At 45.7% G+C, this 17,866-nt stretch overlaps 1 protein-coding gene across 4 annotated transcripts in view; it reads right to left on the bottom strand.

Annotated features, from left to right (window-relative positions):
• The window catches only part of LOC119162989 (uncharacterized), a 72,173-nt gene that overhangs the window by 32,991 nt on the left and 21,316 nt on the right, over positions 1 to 17,866 (bottom strand). For all 4 annotated transcript variants that reach the window (XM_075884523.1, XM_075884522.1, XM_075884524.1 and 1 more), the window contains exons 2-3: positions 16,873 to 17,688; positions 1,138 to 1,269 (exon numbers count right to left, since the gene is read on the bottom strand). In XM_075884523.1, coding sequence (XP_075740638.1) covers positions 1,138 to 1,269; positions 16,873 to 17,660 — 920 coding nt within the window. In that variant the 5' untranslated portion in view covers positions 17,661 to 17,688. The remainder of the gene's footprint in view (positions 1 to 1,137; positions 1,270 to 16,872; positions 17,689 to 17,866) is intronic.

Genomic DNA, 17,866 nt, shown 5'->3' with positions numbered 1-17,866 from the left:
ACACTCATTGCAGATAAGGCTGGTTTATCAACTTTAAAAATACAGTAAAACTACATTAAAACAGTTTCTTCTTCCTTATGCCTGCTTATACGTATTCCTAAAAACTGCGCATAGTGCATTCGCTTAGGGTAGTGCATTTACAACAAAAGTAACAAATTCGGCTTTTTTCTTCTGTTTATCTTACGTTGGCAAGGCACTGCTGAAGGCAGGTGGTACATATCCAAAAGGGCCTATGACTGACTGTCGTTAGTGCGTTAGACAGTTCAATCAAAACAAAGTGAAGAGAGAATTATGTTTTTTGCCCCCTCTCTTTCTGTTGCCTATTGAAACTGAACTGACAATGCAAATTACTTTGTGAATTACAATATCTGCGACAAAATGCCCTTGATGATCGTCCTAGTATTTGAAAAAAAAAAACTAAAAATTCAGTGCCTTTTTCTCGCACAAATGTTCATCATGCCCAGTGTTTTGGCTCAACTTTTTCCACCGCGAACAACTTTTCACACGAAGGTTAAAGCATCGTTTGCAAAGCACACACCAACTGAACGTAGATATTTGCATTTAAAACACCTTGCTGTCAATTCCCTGTTCAAACAGCACCCACTAGATTATTGGCTTGGGGCCCTGTAGGGCCTCAACGGGGTTGGGTCAAGCCAGGCCGGACCCAGAAGGCTAAATTATTTCTCAAGCTCGAATCGGGCCCAGGTCTCACATTAGTCACAGGGCTGGGTTAGGGCATGTAAACTTGGAAGAATTTCGGAACCCAGGTCGAGAATCATGGCCTGTGCAGTGCTCATAGACACCCGCATTAACTTTGTTTTTTCACAGCACGAGCAGTCGATCACCTGAGCTTGAAAAGAAAACGTAAACATAAGCTCTAGAACCCATTTTATCACTTATAATATAGTTTAGTTACACTTTCCTCACAAGTTCTCAGCAAGCCAGCATCACCCACATGCATGGCCCAAAACGTATCGCACCATCTGTCGCAGAAAATGTGCAAGTTGTTTACATCCTATGGAGGCCAGTCAATACACCTCTCTTCTATCATAAGCAAGCCTCTGAGTGGTCCTGTTATCCTAAAAGCTTTTTCCAAAATCATGAAAGAAGCTTAAGCTGTCGTGTGGAAGTACTTACAAATCCATGTGATCCGTCACGCGCACAACGGTTTCGAACGTCATAATCAAGTCCTCAGTGTTGCATACCGCTCTCTTGTAGAATGGGTACTTATGCTTGTGGCCGCACGGTATCTTGGTGCAAAGATTTCCACTGCAAAACGAAAAAGGACGGCTCCACATTTTCACTCACAAACACAACCTTTCAAATATATTTCAGTACCTGCAAGGTAATCTCGCTACACTGCAAAAAAGACGTGCACAGAGGAATGATTGTTAAGCTGCCTGTGTGCAGTCACATAAATGCTGCTACAACGAGATTTGTGCCCCTACCTAAACATTTTCATCAAAGAACACTTAGCAAGCTACAGTGAATTTACCAAGGCCCACTAACTGACCTACCTACCCTGCCCTACGCCCAGCAAGATGATGGATGAAAAAAGCACAGCTGTTGACCTCAGACAACTGCAGCCGCACACATACCCAAACCAGTCGTAATATCACACTATGACAGGGTGTCTACTAAGTGCGCATTTGGAAATTCCCCGAGATTTCTGGGTTTCCTCCCCCCCTGCCCCCCCAAGTATTTTTGCAAAACTCCCTTAGTGGCACATAACTTCCTGCCATGTCAATGCAAGAAGGCACCATGCCACTCAATGCTGTCACTGTCTTGTAAGCGTGTGTAATGTTTCATGCATCATTTTTATAAGCTTTCCAAAAGGTCAAATTACTTTATAGCAGATTTTTAATGTACCAAATGTGTAAAATCGAAAAAATTCTATATAAAAATGTCAGCAACAGTATTTTGGTGTCAGCACCATTTATAACTGCAAACAGTACCATAGGCGAAGCTCCAGGAGCTCAGCTTGGCGGCACCACCCCATGGGCGGTGTGTGAGCTATGACTTGGTCTTTGTGTTAATTCAGTCATTTAAGAGCACTCCCTATTTTAGTTGATCATGCTAAAATAATGGCATCATTATGTTGGCCACTCTGAAAAAACTAGTTCAGTGATTATTTTTGAAGCAAATAAACAAAAACTGGTTGAATGAAATTGTACTTCATGAAATAACATTCTATACACCTATGCGGTTATCAGTATATATGGTAGAAAAACGCTCTGACATACAACACTAGGCACACATAGTCGCAACTGCATTTCCCTTAACGACTCCAAGGATATAGAATGGTTATTTTTCTTCAGAACGAATTATATGGCTGGGCTTAACATGGCGTCTTTTAGCTAGTCTCATAAAGCCAACCTCCTCCGGCACTCATCTTTTTGAGCTGAAACTACACGATTTAAGAAACTTCGCTTTCCTTTTGAAGCAACGCATGATGTGTCTGGGGCATTCTGTCTATACTCCAAAATCCCCCTGTAGTGTTCTAGCAAGCAGCGCATAAAGAAAGAAGCGCCTCACAGGGTACCTTATGCATACGCCTAAGACGACTAGAAGGCGAGAGCCACTTCATTTTTATTGCGATAGCAATTACAAGGGCATTTTCGACCGGTATTTGCCATCGCCAAAGGCATAGGTAAATTTTTCGGGGGGGGGGGGGGGAGTGCACCTTGATCTGAAGGGGGGGGGGGGGCGTGCAAAAGGTAATATTGGGCTATATATACGCCTTGGCAAAAAAAGATTCGGGAGGGGGGTGCACATTCGCGATGCACCCCCCCACCGCCTGGCTATGCCACTGGCCGTCGCTATCATGCGTTGTGCAATATCCCAATCGATAACATCCCACGCCTCATGCGTTTTACAAACGGGCAGCGTGGAAGCGTGGGTGATGAACGCAGCTAAAGCAGAGATAAAAAAGCCAGTTTCGCCACAAGGGCGAAGCAATCAATGCGACAGCAACAACTTGGAATGTCACGCTGAGAACGGCAAGGAGATCGGAACGTGCAGCGCGCTGCTCACGCACAAACAAAGCCCGAAACAACATACACAGGACGATAGCGAACTAACAACGTTTACCACACGATATTTAACACGCTATTTAAACAAGAACGGCCCATTAAACGTAGTCAGCAGTACAGACGAGTGCGAACTAACGAATGTACCAGCTGTTATACTTCACTGTGTATGAAAAGCACATTCTTTTCGCAGATGGGGGATGTGCAGCCAGTGAAGCGACCTTTGTGTTGGGCCCGGCAACTAACCCAATCGCTCCAGTGAAAGCGGAAGCTCACAATTCTTCCCACCGAAGGATAAGCGCGCCCGCACAAGCATCTGGTAAAAGATAAGCGCGCTTCGGCGCATCGCGACAAGCTGGGCGCCGAGCGCGGGCATTTTTTTTTTAATTTTCATATATATAGATCTGTATACATATACGGCGAATGACGGCGGCGGCTAAAAACCAGTCAAGACTGCCCATACAATTGAATATAAGAGCCGACCTACCTCCTTTGCACGGAGTGCAGATGTGATTGCATCACCCCGTGTGCCAGCTAGGCCTGCCATCGATTATTACTAAAGCAGAGAGGAACGCGCCACCCATCTTCAAAAAACAAGAAGGAACTAGAAACGCAAGGGGAGGAGGGGGGGGGGGGGGGCTTTGTTAATTAAGAACTTTGGGTGTGATCACTGGCACTCACGCTAATTCAGCAGGCATTAAAGACGTCTGCTATACCCTTCTATCGGGTACTCTCAATGCGAGCAGACGGTTGGGTATAGCATTCCTTGCAAAGAGCCTAGTGAAACTGACAGATAGCATCTTTGCCTGGCAAGGTTCTACGTTGCATAACTCAGATGAACGCTGGCTAAAGAGACAATAATTATTCCAATTGCCGAAGCGGTTTTTGCACTGTCAGTGATCTAAACCCGAAGCAGAGATTATAGTAGCACAGAAAGTTTATGAGCATGTCTCAGGGTACTGCAAAATCGATTTTTTTTTTCTCGACAAGCACATATGCGTGTTGGTGTTTTATTTCTTTGGACTTTGACGCTTGGATCCAGACGGAACTTCTGAGATGCCTGCAAGAAAACTGGGAGTAGCGTTTAAAGAACTGACTTTTGAAAAATATGCATACCTGCCAAGTTTGGAGAAACACAATACGGGCGATCTACTCAATGGGGGGAGGGGGCAGGGTTTGCGATAGCAATTATATGAACACTGTCAGCAGAATTTTGCGGTCGCCGCTGATCTGCACCGAGTCCAAACCGATAACATCGCTTACGCATCATCAGCCTATTTTGCGAGCGAGTAAAAGCTAGCGCTAGGGACCAACGCGGCTGAAGCTGAGATGAAACGACCAGGCGATCAATGTCGCGCGAAGGGCATATGCGATAACATCGCTCCACGTGCGAAGCTTGTCGTCGCTTGCTTACGAGTTATTTTGTCGGGCAAGGAACCAATGTACAGTCCTGCAGACAACTTCCCTTCCCTTCCCCCAGCTCGCGGAGAAAACAGGCCGTGTCAGGCAGTACTCTTTTCGGCAACCCTTGCGGTCGAGAAAAAAAAAAAAAACAAGAATGTCGGAGGAAAAAGGTAAGGATATATGGGGGAGGAGCCCTAAATAAAGGGGTTGGGGAGAAAAGAGACAGTGAGGAGAAAACTGCCGAATTATTAGAAAATAAAAAAATAAAAAGTTCTGACTGAAAAGGAGAATTGGTTAAGCCCTGCCATTAGGTTCGAGGAACTCTTGTGGAAGCAGGGTTCAGCTTAGCTCCTTGAGGAAGAGGGGAAAAGGGTCGCATAAAGGAAAGGTACAGAAAGTGTGTGGTGAGGTGTGGGCATAAGCATTCCGGGTACAGGTGGGAGAGCGTGAAGGTCCGTCACAGCATCACCCCCCTCCCCCCTGCGTCACCTCCCTGCCCCTTTTTGTCCGCCAGAGTCTCTGTGCCACTCCTTATGATGTCAATGCAAAGGGCTGACTATGAGATCCCCCCCCTACCCCAAAGGTTAACAGCAGCACACTCACTGCTGGCTGCAATAGAACAGCCACAAAGAGTTTGCAAATGGGCTGGTCAGTCAGTCCACGGCTGGACTCGACGCCCCTTCCGCACGCTCCTTACGTCCTTCTCAATACCGGCGCCGCGCATATATTTTTTTCTGACGCGTAGAGGGCAGCACCACCTCACTGTAAGCTCCGCCGGCTCCCCGCGTCGCCGACTGTGACTTTTCTTGACTGCGTTCGATGACCTCGGGTAAACAATGCATCAGACACGCTCAGGCAGGCTAACTGCACTAGCGCAGCCATGGTATATTGTTGCGTGCCGCTGTGTAAGTCACAGCAAGGGAAGACACCAGGTGTGTCGTACCACCAATTTCCTAGCGATAAGGAAATGTGTTCGAAGTGGAGGAAAAATGTTTCACGTGAAAACCTCGTCATCAATGACAAGTCCGCATCGACTGTAGTGTGCAGCAAACACTTCACGGAAAATGACTATGTTCCCGGATATCGTATCCGGAAACTGCGTCCAGGAGCCGTGCCCACGGTCTTCGATCAGTATCCTTCGTATATGGTCCCGGCTACGAAGAGGCCGCGTAAAGAACCTGCAGCGCGTGGCCCCTTGGCCACCTCGGCTCCTCGACAGATGACGAAACGGAAAGCGGAGTCATCGCCGTCTACCTACGGGGAGTGGATACATCGTGAAGCTCATCAGTGAGTTTGACTGTGATGCTTGTGTTACGATGCTGACGACTACGAACAAAGCTGATCCTTTGTATGTTCTGTTGCACAGCCAGGACAAAAGTGCACTCCACTACCCAAACCGTATGTTTTTGACACTGTTGGACAACATTGTTACTTTCTTTGAAAAAGCTGCTAGCAAACTTCCGCATACAAAAGTGCATGAAGTTCTGCAACTTCTGGTTACCCCACACCTCGAACAATCACCCGTCCTCCTCTGCCCAGAGGGTGTAGACAGCAGCCACGCAAGGCGCACAGCTCGTTTAATTGCGGACAAATTCATCAGACTTCTCGTTAACTACACCAAGATGGTGAGCGATAGAAATGAAAAACCACTTGCGTATGTGCACAAGCCGTCTAGAAAATATTTCAGACTGTGATGAGTATGTCATGGAGGATCGCTTTATTTGTACCATGCATTTGTGTTTGTGTTAATTTGTATTGCTAGCGTGGGTTTGAAAGAAAAAGGTATTTGTGCTCACCTCACACAGAAATTGTTTTTTTTATTTAAGTTCTAGTCCACCTTACGACAAAATAAATATTGCTTTTTCTCTCTGAATTTTGTGCGCTGTAATGGATTACTGTTGCTTGTGACAACACGCGTGTGCGAAAATCCGGGAAAGCTGCCGGAATGGTTGCGACTGGGTAAGCGGTGCTCTCAGAGGTCGACTATACCATTTTAACCTCATCACATGCAACGACCGAGCTGTATTCTGTGGATAAAACGTTCATCTTCAAGAATTCAGGCGCCGCAGTTGCTTCTGTTCCTCGTACTCAGCGCTGTTATGATGGCCATAGCACTGTGGCGCGCACACTGCGCCCGTGAACGCGCTTGGAGGCGGTGGAGCAACTTTGGTCTAGCAGCCCCACCCCGAACTTGCGGCGGCAGGCAGCAAAACTCCCCAATGAGAAGGCCGTAAGGGGAGCGCCGGAGAAGGAGTCGAGTCCGGCCGTGGTCAGTCAAGCAAGCCCCTAGGAGGCGCTCCCTTTTTGCTCTCCTTTTTTTCCTCTCTGGTGTGGGAATGCTGGCACATTTAACAGCGAGCAAAAGCATCAACTGTACCACAGGGTCCCTGCCCTCCCTCTGGTACAATGGAGCTTTCTCTTTTTTTTTTTTTTTTTAGTTAATGTGTGCGACTTTCAAGAACTGCACAGCCATGCGCGATTTCGCTGCTCCTATTCGGCTGGCTGCATGTTCTGGTGCTAGTTTCGCCTCTCGAAAACGTTCATTGAATCGAGTTGAACCTTACTACCATTGCTAAAAAAATAAAAAGAATTTTTTTACTACATGGCCAAACAATTTGCTCAAGTGGCCAGACAAAGCAGTGGATGCGCGAGGCAAAACTGGATTTCCGGGAAATTTTCCTATGACCCGTATAACTGGGAGAAACGTTCAAAATCCGGAAGTCTCCCGGGTGATCCGGGAGACTTGGCAGATATGAATATGATCGCGAGAAGGAATCAGTCAGTTCAGAACAGCTGCCTCAAATCCACAAAATAATCACAAATGCCAGCCTGTAACTTTCGTTTACGTACTCTATGGACGTGACGCTGAAAAATATTCACAGATTTAAGGACAATCTCAATAAACTGAAATGAGAAATTTAGCTGAAAATACACAGCTGCCAGCAATGAGTGCGTAGGTGAGGATGTTTGCCATTGCATTGCCAATAATAAAAATGGTAATGTAATAACAATAATAACAGGCACGACATACCTCAGCAAGCTTCTGCTGATGGGGGTTCTATCCTAACCAGACCTTCAAGCCAAAAAAAATCGCGGCCAAAACAAACATGCACAAATTTAGCTCCATGAGTAATGTAGTGGTTCTAAAGTTAGATATGCTGTGTGATGGCAAGACATCCAAATAGTTCATGTACCAACATGGAAGCTAAGAAATGCTGTAGTCAATGTGAAGGAAAATAAATTTCCTCGGTCTTGGTCCCGCTATAGGTTCCCACGATTGTGAAATCCTATGTAACAGTGAAATTGACCATTTCAAGAACAGTTAAACAACATAAACATGATGTCACAAAATGACAAGTGGCCTCGAATGCCCTTGCTGAACATGTAGAATCTACAAACCATCAAACTGACTGGTCAAGTGCACGTGTCGAGGTAAAAAAAAAATTAAGCTGGCAAAATGCCTGCCCGTGCAATCCCCGCACATACAGACAACTGCGCACATGCTGAACAGGAGTGATAGGACGCTTTCGACAATGTACTCTCAAGGCTTATGTCATGTACTTAGGCATATTTAAAGGTACACTAAAAGGCTAGAAACAATGATTTAGTTTCGATTGGCAAACTGCACTCTGAGAACTTTGATGCCTTATTTTTCACTATCATAAGAAGAAAATAAAAGTTGAAGTTTCATTCTTAAGTTTTGCTCATAAATCTCCGCACATGAAGACCTATTTAAAAATGTACTTTTTGTATTTTCATGACATTGGCCAGAGGAAATTTTCTGCAACTTCGTATGCTAGATATATGGCACCTACAGATGACAATGTATTTCATTTTTATCGAGTAGAAGTTATGTAGGACCCAGTAAGTCTTCAAGGTCTACGATGTCACAGCGTTTGGTACAGGAATCTGAAGGTGGCATCTCCGCCCGCATTTTTTGTGGTGCGCTTTCTCGCTTACCAAATGTCGTGCCCCGGTAAGAATGGTGTTTTAGAGATTGTGAAATTGTACTTTCCTAACATGTGAAAAATAGTTTTGCTCTTTAACGTCCTTTTAAATATGCTGTGCCTTTCTATTGTGAACAAACCTCCCACATGAGGTGCCGAAATTTCAGTAAACTGTATTTTTTTTAGTGGTGTATCCTTTTGCGTTTGCACTAAGAGGCGACAGTTATGCACTGCCTTTATTTCCCACCTCTTCTAGCTTTTGACCATAGTCAGCTGATGGAGCGACTTTTTAAGCTTTGAAAAAATGGTAATGCTAATTTTTGTGACAAACTCACAGACTGCCGTCAGTTTCTATGACCTGGCTAAGTTTTTCAGAAATTCCGTGACTTTTCCAGGTTGGTAGACACCCTGCTAAGTGAGGCTCACTTAAGAAATGGAATTAATTTTGCAAGCCTATGTCGGTTACCAACTGCGGGAATTTGAACAGGCTCGTGAAGCAGTCAAGATGGGAGACCTAAGGCCAAGTTGGAAAAAACTTACAGTAAAGTAGCTACCTACCATATTGGAAGTTTTTGCAAGTGCTACCTTGAAAAGAAAAGGCCTGTGATTGCTGTAAAATCCTCACAAAAATTTCTCAAGCAGTGCATTGCAAGACCCATCTGGCACACTTCCACTATGTTTCTGCCACTGGGCAAAACATGATGATATATGGTGTTTTTGGCGCAAGGGCCATTTGTTGGCCAAAGAGCGCCATTTCATCTTACTAAAAATATGGACAATGATTGTGATAAGCGGCTGTATAAGGGCCATAAAATTCCTCGCGATAAGGCGGGTAAGAACATACGAGTAATGAAATGATGGCCATACCGTGAAAGATGTGTGTGGTGTGAATGATGACAAAAGTTGGTGATAATAAGACGATGGTGGATATGTATGGCATTAGCACAAGTGCCTCACTCGTTCATACCCTTGCGTCCAAGGGCCGTGAGGCATGTGCTTTCCTGTGTAGCCACCGCAGCAAAAACCTCTCAAGAGAGGTCGTGCTACGGTATGCCCGGGTATATGATATGAAAATTATGAATTTCCTTTAAAAACGCTAATAGTGATTTGTGACTAAAAAGCGGTTCCCTACCGACGAACATTGCAGGGTGTAAAGGTATATGTTATCGGTAGGATAGAGGGAAGTGGTGTCTTCTTAGACTGTCTAAATGTTTACATTGAATTAAAACGTGAAGAACTGTTAATGTCTCACCACATTTATCACACAATGGTGGATCACCACCGGATAAAAGATGTGTGTGTGTCGTGTATGTGTGTCCTATCCTGAGTCTTGTTAGTGTTACCTCTGTTAGACGTGATTTTGATACTGGTGGCCAATGGCCAAGGTGTGGCTTGATAATGTGTAGTTTGTTTTGTGTGTGTGTATCCCACTTGCTCTGCCAGTAGTCCCTGAGGTTTCGTTTGAGAGACGGCTTAAGATCAAGGGCCGGGATTGATATAGATGTAATGGCGGTGCTCTCATGGACGGATGCAGCGAGCTGATCCGCCCTCACGTTGCCTTGGATCTCACGGTGCCCTGGCACCCAGCACACTACAACATGTTGTTTGTGTGTGTAGAGTGTGCACAAAATGGAGTAAAGTGAGACAAGGACTGGGTTTTTTTGTTTTTTAAGACTGTGCAGAGCCGTTACCACACTGAGGGAGTCTGTATAAATTACTGCTTTTTGTATTTGTAATTGTTTGATGTGTTTAGCTGCCACCAGTATCGCGTAAGCTTCCGCTGTGAAGATACTTGTGCGTGGATGTAGAGGGCCAGCATCCGAAAAGGATGGGCCGACAGCAGCGTAGGACACAGAGGAGTTAGACTTGGAGGCATCTGTAAAGAACTCAGGACGTGTGTATTTGTGTTGAAGTTCCAGGAAGTATGTTTGGATATGGGCAATAGGCGCATGTTTTGTAACTTCTAGAAAAGACACATCACAGTCTATAGTCTGCCACTGCCACGGTGGCGGGTATGCTACAGGAGCCATTAAACTGTGTTCGAGTGACACTCCAGTGTCCTCAGCTAGACCCTTCAGGCGAACTGAGAAGGGTTGCCTCATTAAAGGCCTATTTTGAAAAAGAATGGAGCTCGCCAAGTCATTAATAGTAGAGTATGAGGGGTGCCTCTTGTCTGCTTTCACCTTAAGGAAATATACAAAGGACATGTAGGTTCTTTGCAGATGAAGCGACCACTCATTTGACTCAACGTAAAGGCTTTCTACGGGGCTGGTGCGAAAAGCACCCGTAGAAAGGCGCATGCCCAAATGGTGCACGAGGTCCAGCATTTTCAAGGCACTTTGAGTGGCAGACTGATAGACAACGGCCCCATAATCTAAGCGGGTACGAATAAGGCTTCTATAGAGGTTCATGAGGCATTGCCTATCACTACCCCACGTAGTACGTGACAACACTTTTATAACATTCATGGCTTTTAAACATTTTGTTTTTAAATACTTTATGTGTGGTACGAAGGTCAACTTGTTGTCCAAGATTAAGCCTATAGGAATTTATGCTCCGCATTCACAGACAGACGTTGGCCGTTCAGTTCAATGTCCGGTTCTGAGTGCATGCCTCTCTTTCGAGAGAACAAGACACACGTGCTTTTTCCTGGGTTCAGCCGGAATCCGTTTTCCTCTGCCCATTTGGAGACCTTGTTTAAACCTAACTGAACCTGTCGCTCACACATTGCTAGGTTGCATGACTTAAAGCCAAGCTGGACGTCATCGACATATGTGGAGTAGAACATGTTGCGGGGGATGGACAGGTGCAAGGAATTCATTTTTATAATAAAAAGTGTACAACTAAGTACACCACCTTGCGGTACTCCCGTTTCTTGCACAAATATTTGGGAGAGAGTACTGCCCAGACGGACGCGGAATTTCCGATTGGACAAGTAATTCTCGATTATGGAAAGCATTCTACCGCGCACACCCAGGTGAGACAAGTCTCTTAATATCCCAAAACGCCATGTTGTGTCGTAAGCCTTCTCGATATCGAGAAACACTGAGAGGAAGTATTGTTTGTGGACAAAAGCGTCTCGGATCTGTGCCTCGATACGCACCAGATGGTCGGTGGTGGATCTACCCTCCCGAAACCCACACTGAAATTGGTCGAGCAGATTGTGTGTTTCAAGGAAATGTAAAAGTCGGCGATTTATCATTTTTTCAAAAAGTTTACAAACGCAGCTGGTTAGTGCAATGGGCCTATAACTTGAAACTGAGGAAGGATCCTTGCCCTGTTTCAAAATAGGGATAACAATAGCCTCTTTCCAAGAAGCAGGGATGGTACCTGAAAGCCAGATAGCATTGTATAGAGAGAGTAAAGTTTTTCGCGTTTCGAGCGGCAAGTTTTTCAACATTTCATATGTGACACGGTCGTAGCCTGGAGCGGAATTATTGCAAGAGGTTAGTGATGTTTGTAGCTCAGCTAAGTTGAAAGGTTGGTTGTATTCCTCGTAATTTCTGCACTTGGATTCTAGTTTCTGCTTTTCTATCTTTGCTTTGTGTCTTTGGAAAGCTTCAGTGTAGTGTGACGAGCTAGACACCTGCTCGTAGTGTGCACCGAGGAAGTTCGCTTGATCTTCCAGGCTATCACCTTGTGTGTTTACGAGTGGAAGTGAGTGTACTTGTCTTCCTGCTACCCTACGAACCATGTTCCAGACTTTAGCCTCTTGTGTATATGAATTTATCCCTGATAAAAACTTGTGCCAGCTTTCTTTTCTGGCCTGCCGACGCGTTCTCCTGCCTCGAGATTTTATTTTCCTAAAGCTCTCAAGGTTTTCCGCTGTCGGCGAGTTCCGCAACAACCTCCATGCCCTGTTCTGTTCCTTTCGCGCATTCTGGCACTCAGTGTTCCACCACGGAACGTGTCGTTTGCCGGGCAGCCCAGATGTTTGTGGAATGCACTTGGTTGCTGCGTCAGTAAGAAAAGCCGTGAAGTACTGCACAGCTTCATCTATGCCTGACCCGCATATGTCAGTCCAATTTAGGTGAGTAAGCTTTTGAAATCGTTCCCAGTTGGCTTCGTTTACCAGCCATTTGGGAACATGTGGAGGACATTCATTTGTTATTGGTGTACTCAAAACTAAAGGGAAATGGTCACTTCCGTATGGATTATTTATGACTTTCCACTGAAGTAATGGTACAAGTGAAGGAGATGCGATACTGAGGTCTATGGAAGAGTAAGTTTTGTTGGCAAGGTTATAGTATGTTGCCTCTTTCCTATTCAACAGACAAGCACCCGATGAAATGAGGAATTTTTCAATGAGACGACCTCGGGCATCACAGCGAGAGTCACCCCAACGACCATTATGTGCGTTCAGGTCCCCAAGGACCAGATAAGGTTCAGGTAGTTCGTCGATTAAAGACTGGAATTGAAGTTTTTCGAGACGGTGGTGCGGAGGTATGTACAAAGAGCAAACAGTGACAAGTTTGTTTAGAATAACTGCTCGGACAGCCACCGCCTCGAGGGAAGTTTGAAGGGGTAATTGTGTGCATGCTATACCATGACTTATTATAACCGCTACACCACCGGATGGTAGCATGGCATCATCTCTATCCTTTCGGAAGATTATATAGTTACGTAAAAAGTTTGTGTTAGTTCGTTTTAGGTGTGTCTCCTGTACACACAGCACTCTTGGATTGTGTTCATGGAGGAGTTCTTGTAAGTCATCGAGGTTTCGAAGAAGGCCTCGGATGTTCCACTGTAATATTTGTCTGCATATTAAAACAAGAGAGATGCTGCTGTGTGTACAAAGAGTATCCTGTGTTGGAGTGAGCTCATTAATTCAGGTGGCAGGACGGTTGTCCGGCCCCGTTATTGGTTTTTTATTTTTCTTGGCGCGCTCCAAGGAGGCGCCCCGCTCTTTTGGTACCAAGGGTACCGTTGTATCCATTGCCTCCTCAGAGGCACTGGGTGCCCGCACATGCGAGCTCGTGGTTCGGATTTTAGGCCTCGCCTGGTGAGGGGAGGCCTTGAGACCAGAGGACCCTGGAGTCTCCGGCCTCAATTCGCTAGGAGGCGGAGTAGCCTGAACTACTGCCGCCTTGGGGGCAGGTGCCACAGCCGTCGGCTCGCTCTGCGCTGGCCGAAGGAGTGGCGAGGGCTGGTGCGGCGTTGCCCCCTGACGCGCCGCATCAGCATATGTAGCGCCATAAAATGGCGACACTCTTCGTCTTGCTTCCTTGAATGCGATATTTTCTTTAATTTTCAATGTCATGATTTCCTTTTCTTTTTTCGAAAATGAGCAAGACCGTGAGTATGCGGCATGATTTCCACCACAGTTCACACAGTGTGATGGTTCTTCGCAATTGTCAGAATTGTGGCCTGACACTCCACATTGTGCACAAGTTTGGTGACCACGACAGCTTTGTGAGCCATGGCCATACTTCTGGCATTTAAAACAACGACGTGGGTTAGGTATGTATGGTCTGATCGACGTCTTTGTGTAGCCTGTTTGAATACTTTCTGGGAGATTACTGGAAGCGAACGTGTGTATTAGGTGTTTTGTTGGTGTTGCCTTGTTGTCTCTTCTAATGGTGATCCTTTGTACATTGGTCACATTCTGACTCTTCCACCCCTCCAGAAGTTCCTCTTCAGTCAAGCTGAGCAAATCAGCATCAGATACTACTCCACGGGTTGTGTTCATGGATCTGTGTGGCGTTACAGTGATGGGAGTGTCACCAAAAGTTGAAAGATTCTGTAGCTTTTCGAACTGTTCTTTTCCTCGGACTTCAAGGAGGAGGTCTCCGCTGGCCATTTTGGTAACTTTGTACCCGGCTCCAAGAGTTTCTGTGAGACATCTGGCTACTACAAAGGGTGATACGGTTCTGGCTTGCTTGCTGCTTATTTCACTATGTATAACATGAAAATGGGGGAAGTTTTCACTTGATCGGTTGAAAAAGCCTAAGTCTTCGGTGCGTACACGCTTTAAGGCGGTACGATCACTTAATAGGGGAAATGCTTTATGCATGCCAGTTTAATTTTCTTCAGAAGCGTTGGCGGCCACCCACCACGGAGCCCAACAAGGGGACGCTACAAGTTTGTGGATGCTAAAACCTGCAGACGCCAGCCGTACAACGCAACTATAACCCAATGCGCCTAGACCAAGGTAGGCTATTTGCACAGGGTTAACCCTCGCCGCCAGGAAGTTTGGAAGTAAACAGAAGAGAGTAGAAGACAGGACAGATAAACAGTAAGAGATAAAGACGAAGATGTAGGGAGAGAGAGAGATAGGAAAAGGCGACTGCCGATTTCCCCTGGGTGGGTCAGCCCAGGGGTGCCGTCTACGTGAAGCCAGGGCCAAAGGGGTGTGTTGCTTCTGCCGGGGGGCCTTAAAGGTCCAATCACCCAGCGTCGGCTCAACCCCCAGGATCCCCTTTTCCCCGGACACGGCAAAGCCACGCACGACTAGGCGCGGGAGGGAGTAGAAACTCCCCCGTTAGCTCGGGTCCGTGGTGTCGCTACACACCAAACGCCTACTTGCGCAGGCGCCCCTGCGGGGACTGGGCAAAACAACCAAGACATTCGAAAGAGGCATGCAAACCAAACAAAACTATATTCTGCCATGACCTCTGCCAACAAAGCTGCAGTAGACACAGTCATGCAAGCTGTTCTGACAGCACATGTGCAGCCAGCCCACCAAGAATGAACTACCTGACCACTGCGAACAAAACCATGGTTCCCTACTACAGTAATGAAAGCGACATTTTGCTTTTTGGAGCTGATTCTGGAGCAGACGAAATGGTGCTTTGAAGCAGCCTTAAGTGTCTTCAAAGCAGAAAAAATGCTAGAGGTTAGGGTTGCTGTTGGTGTTTTTGGAGCAGATGCATGTTTCTAAGGACTCCTAAAGTCTAAAACATCACTTACACATCTAATAAATGTTTATATTTACAGTTTAACCCCTTTATAATAGACACTGATATAAGAAAAAATAGGTATAAGAGACACCAGTGTGCCTACAGTAAAATACGGGTTGATAAAAAAATGAATACGAGGTGCCCTGCTTATAAGAGACATCTCATATAAGAAAAGAGAATTGCTGTCGAGAGCACATCTCTTATAAATTGATTCAACTGTATTAATAAACGTGTCGTATGCTGGTATGCCATATGCTGGTATGCCGCTAGTATACAAGCAGTATAGTTCGCGTAAATCATGGGCAGGAGAGGGGTCAAGAGAGCCCGGACTTTTTTGGTGTTCAGGCTGGGGAGGACACCCTAGCAAGTGTCCCACTTGAGATTTAGCTTTAGGACATGATATAACTGAGTTAACAGTTAAGTATAGCACAATAAACTTTTTAAAAGTCTTTTTATCTTTTACTGTGTGCCTGTGTCAAATGCCCCTTAGCTGTGTGAACTATGCAAATCGAAAAAAGGTGAAACAAAAAAGACTGAATAGAACAGTGCAATTGCTCAAGCTCAGACCCTATGCTCAATTATTTTATTTGGAAGCAGGATTTAATTCCTATATATATAAAAATACAACCCATATTAAAAATATGAATTGAACACCATAGCCTGATATCTGCCACCCCTTGAGATTTTTCTGGATTTATGCCACTGAGTAGCACACTAGAATGATAGTGTATACAGCTTTCTTTTGGTTTCGCTTAGGCTCACGGGATGGTCTCATGGCTAAACTTCATTCTTTTTAGTTTGCAAACATCCTTTCAGAGCAGGTTTGGAGCAGTTACAAACAAATATTGCACTTTGGAGCTACATAGAGCAGCATTTCTCTCTTGGAGCAGTTGGAACAGCACTTTCATCACTGCTACCATTCTGATCATTTATACCTGCTACACAGCTCTTAAAGTATTCACGATTGTAAAAAGGCACAAAGTGCGTTTCTGTCCTTCACTTGAAACCATGGTGCTGCATACTTCGGCTCGTAGCTTTTGTAGTTCCTGCCACCCTTGAAGCTTTGACAAATGCATTCACTCGGGAGTCGTCTCAATGCTGTATTTTTTCCTCGTATTACCCTGCCCTACAGATCATAGAACAAAAATGATAGAAAAACGATTCCTGCAAATCAAAATGAAGGGTTTATACTACCGTGAACCCGTGCCATGAAGCCAACTTACGCACTGAAATTAGCATATAAGTTGCGATCCAACTTTGGCTCCCCATTATCTGTATATTTTGTTCAAATTTATATGCAATAAAATACGGCAACTTCAGTGCAACCGAATAAGCATAAGTTAGTGAAAGTGATGTAAAAAATAATGCACATGCTTGCTGGGCCCAGAGAACAAGTCATTCTCAACTCTTGTCGTCTATACATGAAATTTTACTGCAACAAACTTTTTACGCATGTTCTGTTAGCTTCATTGTGAATGCAACTATAACGAAACTGTGAGACATACAACACCAGTGATACAGGCCTAGTTGCTGAAAAGACTGCGGACCACATGTCATGCAGGACATATTCACAAAGGTAAGAAGGAAGCCTACCAGAAGTCATTCAGGACTGCAAATGCATCCTGGAACAACTCTAAGGGCGTAGTGGTCTCGAGCAGAGGTGGAGGGTTCAGTGGCAAGTCCTCCTTTGGCCGTCTCAAAGAAGGGTTCAGTGGCACATCTTTTGGTTGTCCCAGGGGACTGTACAGAGGCAGGTTTTCCTTTGGCCGTCGCAGGAGAGGGCTCAGTGGCACATCTTTTGGCTGTCCCGGGGGACGGTTCAGTGGCAGGTCTTCGTTTGGGCGTCGCAAGGAAGGGTTCAGTGGCACTACTTTTGGCTGTCTCAGGGGATGATTCAGTGGCAGGTCTTCTTTTGGCCGTCGCTGGGGAGGGTTCAATGGCAGGTCTTCCTTTGACCGTCGCGAGGAAGGGTTCAGTGGCACATCTTTTGGCTGTCCCAGGGGACAGTTCAGTGGCAGGTCTTCCTTTGGCCGTCGCAAGGGAGGGTTCAGTGGCACATCTTTTGACTGTCCCAGGGGACGGTTCAGTGGCAGGTCTTCCTTTGGCCGTCGCAGGGGAGGGTTCAGTGGCACATCATTTGGCTGTCCCGGGGGACGGTTCAGTGGCAGGTCTTCCTTTGGGCGTCGCAAGGGAGGGTTTAGTGGCACATCCTTTTTTGGCTGTTGCAAGGGGTGCCATTCACCTAAGCTGCGACATCCAGGCACTGGGTGGAAGGGCTCAGAAATTCCAGATCTCTGGGGCCCCTTGCTAGCTCCAGCTTTCTGCTCTTCACCTCCAATGCAATATTCGTTGTTCACAGGTGGCTTGCGGTATGATGGCATCGTCAGGAAACTTGTGATGTTCCGAGGACTGCGTGTAAGGCACAGAAACTGCCTGTAATACACACTTCAAAGGCAGAAAAAGTAACGAAATGGCATAATGAATTTCAAATCTACATTAGGCACAATGATCAAGCACACATGCTTCCGAACTGTACTGGCTTCGTCGGTTAATCTTCACACAGCGATAAACTTCAGAGTGTGTAATT

Source organism: Rhipicephalus microplus, unplaced genomic scaffold (genome assembly GCF_043290135.1).
Source record: "Rhipicephalus microplus isolate Deutch F79 unplaced genomic scaffold, USDA_Rmic scaffold_34, whole genome shotgun sequence".
In the NCBI taxonomy this organism is placed as follows: Eukaryota; Metazoa; Arthropoda; class Arachnida; order Ixodida; family Ixodidae; genus Rhipicephalus; species Rhipicephalus microplus.
This window is presented reverse-complemented; position numbering and strand designations above follow the sequence as displayed.